Source organism: Rhinichthys klamathensis, unplaced genomic scaffold, assembly GCF_029890125.1.
Source record: "Rhinichthys klamathensis goyatoka isolate OS25496 unplaced genomic scaffold, OSU_Roscu_1.1 h1tg000262l_1, whole genome shotgun sequence".
Lineage (NCBI taxonomy): Eukaryota > Metazoa > Chordata > Actinopteri > Cypriniformes > Leuciscidae > Rhinichthys > Rhinichthys klamathensis.
The window spans coordinates 3,012,123-3,024,478 of record NW_026606783.1 but is presented as its reverse complement, the minus strand read 5'-3'; the positions used below and the strand labels follow the sequence as shown (position 1 = coordinate 3,024,478).

The following is a 12,356-nucleotide window of genomic DNA, read 5'->3' as shown; positions in this document are numbered from 1 at the left end:
ATATAGAGTCAATGCTATCTGCATTTCCAGATGTATTGGCTGATAAGTTGTGCTTGTGTTGTGACACATACTGTATAAACGTTATCAAATGTGGGTTTCTGTTCAAGATTTCTGTTGGGCCAAAGAGTGCTGACTCACCAAGGAAATGGAACTGCTTGGGGAAGATGCTGAACAGGACGCTGGAGTGCATAGCGAAGAGGATAGTGAAGTAGGTACCCAAAGAGCCCCATATAAAGAAGTGATTTATGGCAGTCCAATAACCAGTGTCCAGAGCAATCTATAACGAAGTAACAAAAAGCTTGAGCCATTCAAAATAGTTACAAAATGTATTGTCACAGCACACAGCATTAAACAAACAATAACAAAATTAGAACTGCTAATCATATATACATTCAGAAGCACTACTTGGGTGTGGATGTTTAATCTTAAACAACTTTACCACATGGACTCACTTGGACGCTGACAACGATGACAAGGGCCGTTGCAGTAGTTACTGCAAAAGTTTGGTAGTCTGCCAGTGGGACTCCATTGCTCTGTGTGGCGTAAGAGAGAACGCCGTACGGAATGAAGAACAGAACCACGGAAGTGTAGATTCCTTGTGCGATACAGATAAAGAACTCTCGCTTGTTAAACAGCAAGTTCAGCTGGCCCGGCTCATACAGCTTTGGATACTCTAAACTCCTCTGTTCAGGAACATCCTGAATTAGACAAAGTTTGAGGTGGAAGTGAGTTTCTTATCAAATGCAAAAAAAAGAAAAAAAAGAAGAGTATTTTATATACGTTTTCTTTTTCTTACCTGATCAAAGATGCCCATGGCTAACACCGGCAGGGATGTGTATACGATATTGTAGAGAGTGATGAAGTATTGGTCATAGACAGTCTAAATCAAAGAAAACACAGTAAACCGAGGTCATGGCATCACCTCATAAATAACTTTTTTTTTAACCCTGAGAATGTATCTCTCACCTGTGCTGAGAACCCACAGAAGAACCCGAACCAGAAGTGCACCATAGTGAAGGCAAAGTTCTTGTAGAAGAAGTAGCAGAGAAAACGGCACATGCGCAGATAGGACCAGCGTCCGTGTACCAGCAAAAGTCGCTGCAGGAAACGGAACTGGGAAAATGAGTAATCCGACGCCAGGACGGCCTGGATCCCCTCCTGACCGCTGATGCCCACGCCAATGTGAGCCGCTACAGAAGGAGAAAAACACACAAGTTTAATTAAGACCTTTAAGTAGCTTTTATAAACGTGACTTTGGGGAAAAAAAATATTACTGGTGTGCATTCTTGAGACAAAACAACGGCACTGACATATTTTAAGATATGTCAGTGCAAGTTGCTTTCAGTTAAAACAGTTAAAACATGCATTTTAGTCTGGGACTAGATTCAAGCCTTGTCTATGAAATCAGGCACTAATCTTCCATTTTCAGATATGGAGACTTAAATGTATAAATATCCAATTCAGTCAGTCAACCAACCAGCATTTCAAATCAGTAATAGGCTATTATCTAATTCGTTAAATGAGTAAAACATTGATTGCTAAAAACATACTGAGTATCTCAAGTTACAAAGTTAATTCTGACACCCCTAAAAATAATTCTCTCCCCATGTTTCCACCCACTTGAGGTCCCTTAGGGGTCCCTGGAGACCAGTTTGAAACCCCCTGCTCTTGGGTATTAGCTCTCTGATGGTCAGGTTCAAGTAACACTCCAAATGTTGGGTTAAGCCAGATAAACTAATACCTGAATCTCAATTTTACTAAAACCATAGATTTGGGCCAGTCCCAAGTGATATGAATCAGTCTAAATAACATTAAAACGGCAGGGAACATTCATGTGAAGAACAAATCTTTTTAATTGACACTTGACTGCTACACACCAGCAGAATCCCCTGAACACAACACACCCAACAGAATCAAACAAACAGAAGATGAAACATTGGAAGAACGTGTTCGTGTGTAAATGTTATTGAGTAGGTACAGCACAGGGTGGTGTAAAAAGATTTAGACATAAACCACATCCTCCACATCTCGTTATCCATGTTCACAGCAGCCTTTTGAAATATAGTTGTGACACCGTGAGAGCCCAAGGAAGGACAGAGTTCGGAGATGTTTTTGCTCAGTTGAAGGAAGTAACACAACCACATACGTCAACAACAAACTAAACGAAGGAACGAACATCACTAATTTGGTTTCTCTGGGGCACCTTTGCATAATCTAAAAAAAAGGAACTTAAACACATTAAAAATGTGTTTTGCTTGACCGGTTTGTTCCTTACTAAAAATGTTCAATTAGAATCCATACTCTCATGGTTAAAAAAAAAATACCACAAGACAAGATTATGAGGATTAAAACACACACTGTACTTTACCTGTAATCCGCATCATACAGTATATGAGCCTAAGTGAATGCAATTAAAAAGGAAATTAATTTTTTTAAACTGAATTAAGCTCAAAATTTATAATGATAATCATCATTATATTACAATAATATATACACTAGAGTTCTAAAGTTTGAGGTCATTAAGATTATAAAAAAAAATATATACTTTTGTTCAGCAAGGAGGCAATAGATGTTTTTATATTGTTACAAACTACACATTTCTATTTCAAATAAATGCTGTTCTTTCTATTCATCAAATAATCCTGAAAAAAATGTATCATGGTTTCCACAAAAATATTACGCAGCTCAACTGTTTTCAATACTGATAATACTATGAAATGTTTCTTGAGCAGCAATTCAGCATATATGAATGATTTCTGAAGGATCATGTGACATGATGCTGAAATTTCAGCTTTGCTATCACAGGACTAAATTACATTTTAAATATTAAAACAGAAAATATTTATGTTAAAATGAAATTATTTGTCATAATATTACTGTTTTTGATTAAAAAAAGAATCTTACAGACCCCAAACTTTTGAACGGTAGTGTATTTAAAAAAAATTACACAATCATAATTACATTATTTTATTTAGATTCTGATTTTGACAGTTACAGTAACTATTTTCGACATTGATTTGTAATGTATACAGAATATTTGTTATTTATAGCCTTAACCTAGTAATTTGACTCGGAGAACCCTAATATTTGCACATCAAAAACAAATCAGCTGTCAAAAAGAGTCAATGGCCTGACGAAGACTACACGTGCTGAACATGCCAGCTTGCATCTCTTTTCTCTTACTCTTTATCATGCTGACATCATTGGCTCCATCTCCGATAGCGAGTGTGACAGCCTTCTTATGCCGTTTAACCAGCTCCACCACCAGAGCTTTCTGAAGAGGAGTCACTCTGCAGCAGATCACTGCTCGACAAGCACACGCCGTCTCCAAAAACTCACGCTCCATATCTGCTTCCAGTGCATGAGCCTGACCCAGAAAGACAGGGAAATATTTGTTGAAAAAGTTCATTAAAACAGCCAAAGCCCGTTTGCTAGTCCAGCCAAACCAGTAAAACACCAGCTTAAATCAGCTAGGACCATATCTCTTCTATCTGAACTAAAATAAATACCATTTATTTGATTTTTAAAAATGGGATAATTCATATTCTTTCTGAATTAAACCAGTTTTGTTTTGATAACTAAAACTATTAAAATAGATTTTTTTTAAATACTAAAATAAAACAAATATTAGATGAAAAAACTGAAATTTTGATATAAATTAATAGGATATTGGCTGTTTATTAGTATTTAAAAAACACATATAAATGCCGTATTTTGCATGATCATATTCTACATCCCTTAATCTTACCCAATACCTAAACTTAACAACTACCTTACTAACTATTAAGAAGTAGTAATTATGAGTTTAATGATAGCAAAAGTCATAGTCAATAGTTAGTTAATAGTGAGAACTGGACCCTAATTTAAAGTGTGACCTGTTGAAGTACTAAAATGACACTTAATACTCAATTAATACTAACACTGGACTAAACCTAACTGAACTCATCATAACCCTTTAAAGGGTTATTTCCCCCCAAAATGAAAATTCTGTCAGTAATTACTCACCCTCATGTTGTTTCAACCCCGTAAATCTGAGAGCTGGATCACTCCTCCATAGGCTTCCATGGGATCGAAGCTTGCCGGCCCAAAAGTTATTAAAGACATCGTTAAAATAGTCTGTGTGACTACAGTGGCTCAATCTTAAGTTTATCAAGCGACGGGAATACTTTTTGTGCGCAAAAAACAAACAAAAATAACGACTTTATTCAACTATTCATTTCCTTCTCTGTTGGCCTTGAGATTTCACGTAGTGAAAGTACGCAAAGCTTCTAGGTTGTACGTCACACGCATCACACACATGACCAGCGTCGGCCAATAGTGAGTCTACGTGTGACGTATAACACAGAAGCGCTGCGCAGTTCCACAACGTGAAATCTCACAGCCCACAGAGAAGGAAATGAATAGTTGAATAAAGTCGTTATTTTTGTTTGTTTTTTTACGCACAAAAAGTATTCTTGTCGCTTGATAAACTGAAGATTGAGCCACTGTAGTCACTTGGACTATTTTAACGATGTCTTTAACTTGTCTCGGCCGGCAACTTTCGATCCCTTAAGAAGCCTATGGAGGAGTGATCCAGCCCTTAGATTTCATCAAAAATATCTTAAAGGTGCTATATGTATTTTTTAGCGGCCTCTATCGGTGATGTTTCAGATTGCAACCAATTTTTACAAGAGTGCTCGTGCTCTTGCGCGTGCTCGAACACAAGAGTGAGCTCATGTAAACTCCCACTGCAACGTTACAATAATAGGCTACTTTTATCAGCTTGACGTTGAACTAATGCTCCATGCTCGTACCATGATAACGTTACATTGACTGCATTTAGCCGGCATGTGGTGTTAGCATAAGGCATTTCACTAACTATTCGTGTATCTTTCACAATCAGGCAGCGCAATGTCAACATAGATGAATGTATAATATGATAACGAAAACGGTTAGTGAACTAGACTGAACAATTTCAGTGTAACAGTAAGATCGTAACATTACTGTACTGAACGTGTCTGGAAATGTGTATTTAAACAATATGATAGTAGTGGGATGAGTGACGTTAGACAGTAGATCTAGTACATAAAATAAAAGTTACATCCTAAAGCACATACTTTTTGTTATCCTGGAACAGTCTTTTGTATTCATTTCATATCTCATGTATGTTGTAGTTTACCTTGCTATTTCAATACAGTTTACCATTATTTATTTCAGCATATCTGAAAACTTGTAATTTATCACAATAAAAATAGCGGCGGTCTCTCGATAATTCAAACACTCTGCTGATGTTGATCCGTGTTTTCGTCCTAAGTCGATCCGATTCAGGTTTGGCCTGACGAGCTTCCGCAGATAAATTTTTGTTTTGTTTTTTATATTTATGTGGAGTGTGTTGGAGTGTGTGTTGTGCTGGAGGCAGGTTGTTTTTTGTTGTTATCAGACTCCATGTCGTTAGCTGCAGTGCCGTCGCATAGACTGTATATAAAAAGGAGAGAGGCTCGGGAGCGCGCATGCACGTCACATCCGATGGATTTCGCAGAAAATCCGACCCGTAGACTTCACATAGAAATAGGAATACTGGCCTTCAGAGGTAATAGCAAAACCCGACAAGTGGATCATTGTAATGTGTGATTACAACCCCTTCACACACAGGCAATAAAAAAAGGATTCATTTTAGAAGAAAAGTTCCATATAGCACCTTTAATTTGTGTTCCGAAGATGAACGAAAGTCTTACGTGGTTGGAACAACATGAGGGTGAGTAATTACTGACAGAATTTTCAATTTGGGGTGAACTAACCCTTTAAGTAAACTGAAGAACATGAATAAATCTCCTGTTCAAGGGGGTATTTACATGAAAACTTTTTGTGCGTTTTGCCTGTTCATATATACGACAACTGTGTTTTGGATGGTCTGAAAAAGCGAACTTTTGAAAACAGCTTTCAATGTGCATTTTTTGAAAACGATACCATTATAGTCTCTGTGTACATTACAAAAAACACTTATGGCTCATTTCTTCCAATTACATTCCTGAATGCGGCTCCCACCTACCAAACTGTGTCCACTGATGACGAGGGCGAACTCTCCACTGATTGACTCCAATAATGAGGAGGGCGGAGCCTGAGGAGGGGGGCATTTACTCTCATCAGGCATCCAGTTAGCAGCAGCACCACCTCCACATCCATTTCCAAAGGCACACGCCCCACCCAATCCCTGAGCTTCAACTTCCTTCCCTCCATCTCTGGTGAGTGCTGACTCCAGCATTCGTGCTCTTGCTTTCCTAAAAAAAATACACAGAACAAAACAGAATGACAAAATGAAAAAGCCTTCTGTGAAAAATTTGCATCTCTTATATTTCATGGATTGATGGATGGATGGTTCGGGCAAACGTCAGCATTTTACCTCAGTTCTTCGCGTACACTTTGGACAGTGTGTCCATTTACAATAAAGATCTCCGTCATGTCATCCGTCAGCATCTTACAGGAATAACCGATATTCACTGCAGTTTCTATCACAAAGGGTGAAAAAGTTGTAATTATGTCAAGTAAATGATAACACTTGTGGCCAATTCGCAAGACATTAGAATCCGATGCAGTTCTTACCCTGTTTGTCTCCAGTGAGCACCCAGACCTTGATGTTTGCCAGTGAGAGAATGGCAATGGTTTCAGGAACACCCTCTTGCAGTTTATCTTCTACAGCCGTGGCTCCCAACAACTATAACAAGTATTGATATTAATCACCAAAAAACTAGTATGGAAAACAAAACAAAAGGAATCGGACACACAAACATACCATCATGTCCTGTTCGATCTCCTCATAGGCAGCAGCCAGCCGGTCGTCCCTGCAGTCTGTGGCCTTATCAGCACCGCGGAAACGCTCTGACCACTCCTCCCACTGCTCCTCAGACAGATCCCGATAGGCCACTGCGAGCGTCCGTAACCCGTCACCTGCATACTCCTACATAAACACACATACACAAACCTCCCACATCAACTTTATAATTAAGGTGAATGCATGTTTTTAATTTTTTTTTGTTGTGAAAACCATTAGATATATTAGATAAACTATTATTAGCAATTCAAAACTTTTTCTTTTCTTTTTTTACATTTTGACACACAGCACTTTTCAAATGTCTGGAGTTGATAAAAAAATTTTTGTGTGGTTTTTGAAAGAACTTATGCTCACCAAGGCTGTATTTACTTGATCAAAAATAAATACAGTTAAAAATAGTAATACTGTGAATATTATTAAAATATAAAATAATTGATTTCTATTTTTTTTTTAATGTAATTTATTCATGTGATGGTAAAGCTGAATTTGCAGCATCATTACTCCAGTCTTCAGTGTCACATGATCCTTCAGAAATCATTCTAATATGATCATTTGTTGCTCAAGAAACATTTCTTATTATTATCAATGTTGAAAACAGTTTGAAAACAAATATTTTTCTGGAAACCGTGATATACAGTATGTTTTTTTTATTAGTCTTTGATGACTAGAAAGTTCAAAAGTACAGCATTTATTATATATATACTTTTGGTAACAAAAAAAATTATACTTATTCAGCAAGGATACAAAGACTTTTTCAAAGTATTAAAAAAAATCTTACTGACCCCAAGCTTTTGAATATTTGTGTAATCTGTTGAATTGATATTCAATTGATTGTAGTAAAATATTATAAATCATATAATTAAAATATTATTCTACAGGAATTGCATGCTTAATTTTACAGCATTATTTCTTCTCTGTTGCAAAAATAGAAACTTTTCAAAAATTACAATTTATATATATATATATATTTTTTTTTTTTTAAAATATATATATATATATATTTCTATATTAAATATTACGAGAAACATACATTTTAAATACTACAAACAAACATGGTCCCAAACCTGCTAACCCCTACTTAGTGATAGCCTACATTTTCAACCCTGTTACTTGCAACCTCATTTTATTAATTACACATACTTTTTATTTATATTTTTATATTCCAAATGTTGTTGTTTGTTTGCTAGACAAATAACTAAATTACAACAATAGCTCATATAATGTTAGTAACAGCGCAACTAATAGACTTTCAATACTAAAATATCCACAAGAGGGCTCTGTTGTTTAATCTATAAAGAAAGTAGCAGACAGTTGGCTTCTCCTCCTAGAGTAATTTTAGGACTTGATATTGGATACAAACAGTCAAGGTAACAAACAAAGCTAACAATAAAATACAAAATAAACAAATACAAAAATGCAAACACTCACGTTGAGATGATCTGAAGTGATATTCATTATTTCATGGTTGCAAGAATGAAGTCTCTCGAAAAGCACAGTGTCCGCCCCCTTACAGTACAGACGAATACGGCCTTCTGGATTTCTCACTGAGAGACACACACACACACACACACACACACACACATACATATTGGGTTTCCATGTTTTAATGGGAAATATATTTTTTTTTTACTGTACAAACTGTATATTCTATCCCCTAACCCTAAACCTAACCATCACAGAAATTTTCTGCATTTTTACATTTTCAAAAAAACATCACTTACTATGATTTATATGCTGTTTACCTCATAGAGATAAAAAATGTCTCCACAAAGATTTCAGATATTGCCATCGTTGTGGGGACATTTTGTTCCTATAACTTAGGGTATACCACCCTCCACACACACACTCATTAAATTACAGACTGTGCTTGTGCCTCTGCAGTGATGGCAGAAGCTCTGCTCTTATTAGCTCCCATTATCTCATAGTCATAACATAACATCTGACTTCTTTTCAAATAACGTATCTTGAATTTTTCGTACCCATTTGGCAAATTGTTTTTTCTTGTTTTAACAAAATCTAAAAATGTATGATTCATTTTATAATTCATAAATCAAAATATCTTCTTTTTTAAGATATTTTGGGCATTGTTATATATATATATATATATATATATATATAAAAAAAACAAGATTAACAAAATTGATTAAGAGAAAATTCTGCAGTGCACTCAATAAATCTCTCACTTCTCCATGTAAACAGACCAAATGAACATAAGTAACAATATGCAAACAAAAATGAAATGCCTGCAGCAATGTAAGCACCACTTACCCAAACGTATGGGCCATAATTCAGCATTATAAGAGTGTATATGGCACGCACAACACTTTCTGTATTGAATTTAGCGCAAATGCTCCACTTATTTACGATGCTTGGCAGGGCAGTATTTATGCTGTATCTAGATTTCTCAGTCCCAAGGGAATTTTACTGGCTCTTTCATGCTTGCACAGTACTAAACCATCTGGCATTACAGCCTAAACAATGTTTAAAAACTGTACACTCTGGAGTTTGCCACAGTTAACTGCACAATAAAGTGTTTATGTACATACATAGTTATAGTTGGGGCTCAAAAGTTAGTTAAATCTGACAAAACTTCCCTTTTAAAATAATTTTATGTGGCAGCTCTTTCATTTTTGTGATATATTGCATACTGTGCTTTTTACAAACATACCCAGACAGCAACAGTTTCGGCCCAGATCCGGGCCACATCTGGTACATGTAGATTCAACGCGTACCAGATCATGTGGGCGGGATCTGTGCCGACACTATTTTGCTGTCTGGGTTGTCAAATGATTTTTGTTATGTAAAATGCAAGAATGAGTGTGCGTGTGCTTGTGTTACCTATTACAGACATTCTTTTGCGGATGTTATTGAAGTCCAGGATGGCGAGGAGCGTGTATGTGACCGCTTTGCCGAGCTCTTGTGTGGTGACTGTGCCGGGTGTGCGAGAGCGGAACACAAAGCCAAAGTTACGTGCAGCTGTTACTAACGCCCCTTCATCTGGAGATTGAGCCTTATACACCAACTCTCCTTTAGGAAGTGAAAGACAGAGAATAAGCAAGGAGCACATCATGAAGGAGGACAGACAATGAGATAATATAATCATATTACAATCCAGAATGGCTCCATCCTAACAATATTAAAGTCAACAGCTTCCTTATTTAAACTCTTCCATTGGATGAAATAACTCTCTGAGTAAGGCAGATAATCGCCCCTTAAAGCATGTTCCAGATACTTACCCTCGCTCTTCTCCTCGCTCATGACAGTGTGGCAGAGAGACAAGACCCGGAAGAATTCATGCACTGCTGGTTCTCCCACCATCACTGCCTCTAGCAGAGACTGGTCGTAGAAACAGAAGCCTTGGTCTGCTAAAGGGTTCCAAGCACTGAAGTCCAGGGGCTGGACCCTCTGAGAAAAACAGACTATGTTAGCTCTTTCTGTGCAGCAATATTTTAACAATGACAACAACTTAATTGCACTAAGTGAATCTGGATTGCACTGACCTTTTGCTGTGTACCCAGAATATCCAACACCTCACCTGTGAAACAAGAGACAGACTGACATGAGATTTGTTACACAAATCTAATCCAGTATAACATGTCTGTGTTTGTTACTATTGTAAGGGATATGTGAGTTGTGGTTTGTTTTGTCACGTGTAATCTTGCCTGTGTTTGATTTGTATTGGTTTTGCACGTGTTTCGGTTTGTCTTCTATGTTTTGAGTTAGTTTCTAGGGTGATGAAGTGTCTGTTTAATTCTATGCACCTGTACCTGATTTTCATTTGATTAGTTTGCTCGGGTATATTAAGCCCTGTGTTGCTTCAGTTCTTTGTCTGATCTCGCTCATATTTGAGGTTGATTCTGTTTTTTTTTTCCATTATTATATATTTTGTTATTATTATTTATTGTTAATTGTTTATTGTACATTTTTTTTATATATTTTTTCATTTTATTTATAAATAAAGTCTATTTAATTCGTTTATTTAAATGTCTATAACCAGTAAATTACAATATCATACAAATACAATTTTTTTTTGTGCAAATCTGCAACCCTGTTACTTGCAACGCTGCCAAACCATCTTAGTAGAGCTGCACAATTAATTGTTAAAAGATGGTGATCTCATTTCTAAATGACAACGATTCGTCTGTGTCTATTTAACCTGACAAAATAACAACGGAACATTAAAATCTGCTTTTGCGCTGCCGCTGACCCAGAGATTCATGTGTAAGTATAAAACGTACTCGGTTACTAACGTAACCTCAGTTCTCTCTAGAGAGGGAACGAGTACTGCATAATATCTTACGCTACGGGGAAAACCTCTTTTCCACGAGATATTGAAGCCAAAAATTATCCTTAAAGTCCCTGTAAAGGCAATTTCAAAAATAAATTCTAAACACATTATAAATGTTAGAAATGTATTGCTAAAACATATTACAAAGACTGTGAACTGTGAAGTACTGAATTGTGGAGTTAGATCGTTAAACAGTTTTTCACCATTGCTATTTTCCGGATTTTCTGGGCGGGGCTAAAACAGGGCTCGATGACGCACTGGAGCCCTTGATCTCCTGGACACGCCCCTACTTGATGACGCACTGGAGCCCCTGAGGCTGGCCGCTCCTAACAATATTATAGAGCACATTCACATCAGTTTGCCGCTCAATCGCGAGTTACTGTCAGTACTATTATTAGTAACACAGCCTACAGATTGCTAGCTACTAGCTATGCCTTCGTCACGGAAATGCGTACTACCTGGATGCGATCACCGGATCACGTACAAAAACAGATCGGTGTCCTTGTTTAAATTTCCGAAAAACGATTACATCAAGAAGAAGTGGATTAATTTTGTGAAGAGCCAACCTTGATGGAGAGCTGAGGATCACCGCCAAAACCCGCCTCTGTAAGTAATCATTTTACACGGGATAGTTTTATAAACTTTCGTCGGAGATAACTGTCTGGGATTCACTGATAATCCGCTGTTACTGGTGAATGGGGCCGAACCGACTCCCGCCTCAGCCTTCATCCTCCCATCGCGCGGACAACTGGTGCCATTCGGCAGTGCGTGCCCACCGTGCGAGCATCCATTCCGGCTGTAGAGTTGAGTGTGGCGAGTCGACGACGGCAGCTTTCCCGCGAGTGGGCGTGGTTTCAGCGCAGCCAGTGGACACGCCCCCAGCGTTTGATAGCAGAGATTACAGCTCATTTTTTCAAGATTTTGATAGCTTATTTTATGTACTTGCTGGCTTTTTTTATCATTCAAATTTGGCTGGGTGGCTAATAACACATTTTTCTGTGGTGTGACAAACTCAAAACACATACTTAATTTTGACTTTACAGCGACTTTAATTTTGAATTAATGTAAAACGCTGTGCAGCAGCATGCAGACATAGCCAGGACGGCTCGCGCGCCTATTGGCTGCCCTGCTGCAACAGCAGCAGCCTATCGAGAGAGGCGCTGCGTGACACCATATCCAATGGGGGCATTTCGCGCCCATTTCGTCACGTCCCGCCAGAAAGGGCGTGGTCTCGCCCTATAAATATAGCTCGATAAGGCT

The 12,356-nt window shown here is 37.6% G+C and overlaps 1 protein-coding gene across 2 annotated transcripts in view; it reads right to left on the bottom strand.

Annotated features, from left to right (window-relative positions):
• Positions 1–12,356, bottom strand: part of atp8b2 (ATPase phospholipid transporting 8B2) — a 50,576-nt gene that overhangs the window by 6,540 nt on the left and 31,680 nt on the right. For both annotated transcript variants that reach the window (XM_056267667.1, XM_056267666.1), the window contains 13 exons: positions 10,309–10,343; positions 10,045–10,213; positions 9,647–9,835; positions 8,237–8,352; positions 6,770–6,934; positions 6,580–6,691; positions 6,380–6,485; positions 6,029–6,257; positions 3,184–3,367; positions 967–1,190; positions 797–880; positions 453–698; positions 139–277 (listed from right to left, as the gene is read on the bottom strand). In XM_056267667.1, the coding sequence (XP_056123642.1) occupies positions 139–277; positions 453–698; positions 797–880; positions 967–1,190; positions 3,184–3,367; positions 6,029–6,257; positions 6,380–6,485; positions 6,580–6,691; positions 6,770–6,934; positions 8,237–8,352; positions 9,647–9,835; positions 10,045–10,213; positions 10,309–10,343 (1,998 nt within the window). The remainder of the gene's footprint in view (positions 1–138; positions 278–452; positions 699–796; positions 881–966; positions 1,191–3,183; positions 3,368–6,028; positions 6,258–6,379; positions 6,486–6,579; positions 6,692–6,769; positions 6,935–8,236; positions 8,353–9,646; positions 9,836–10,044; positions 10,214–10,308; positions 10,344–12,356) is intronic.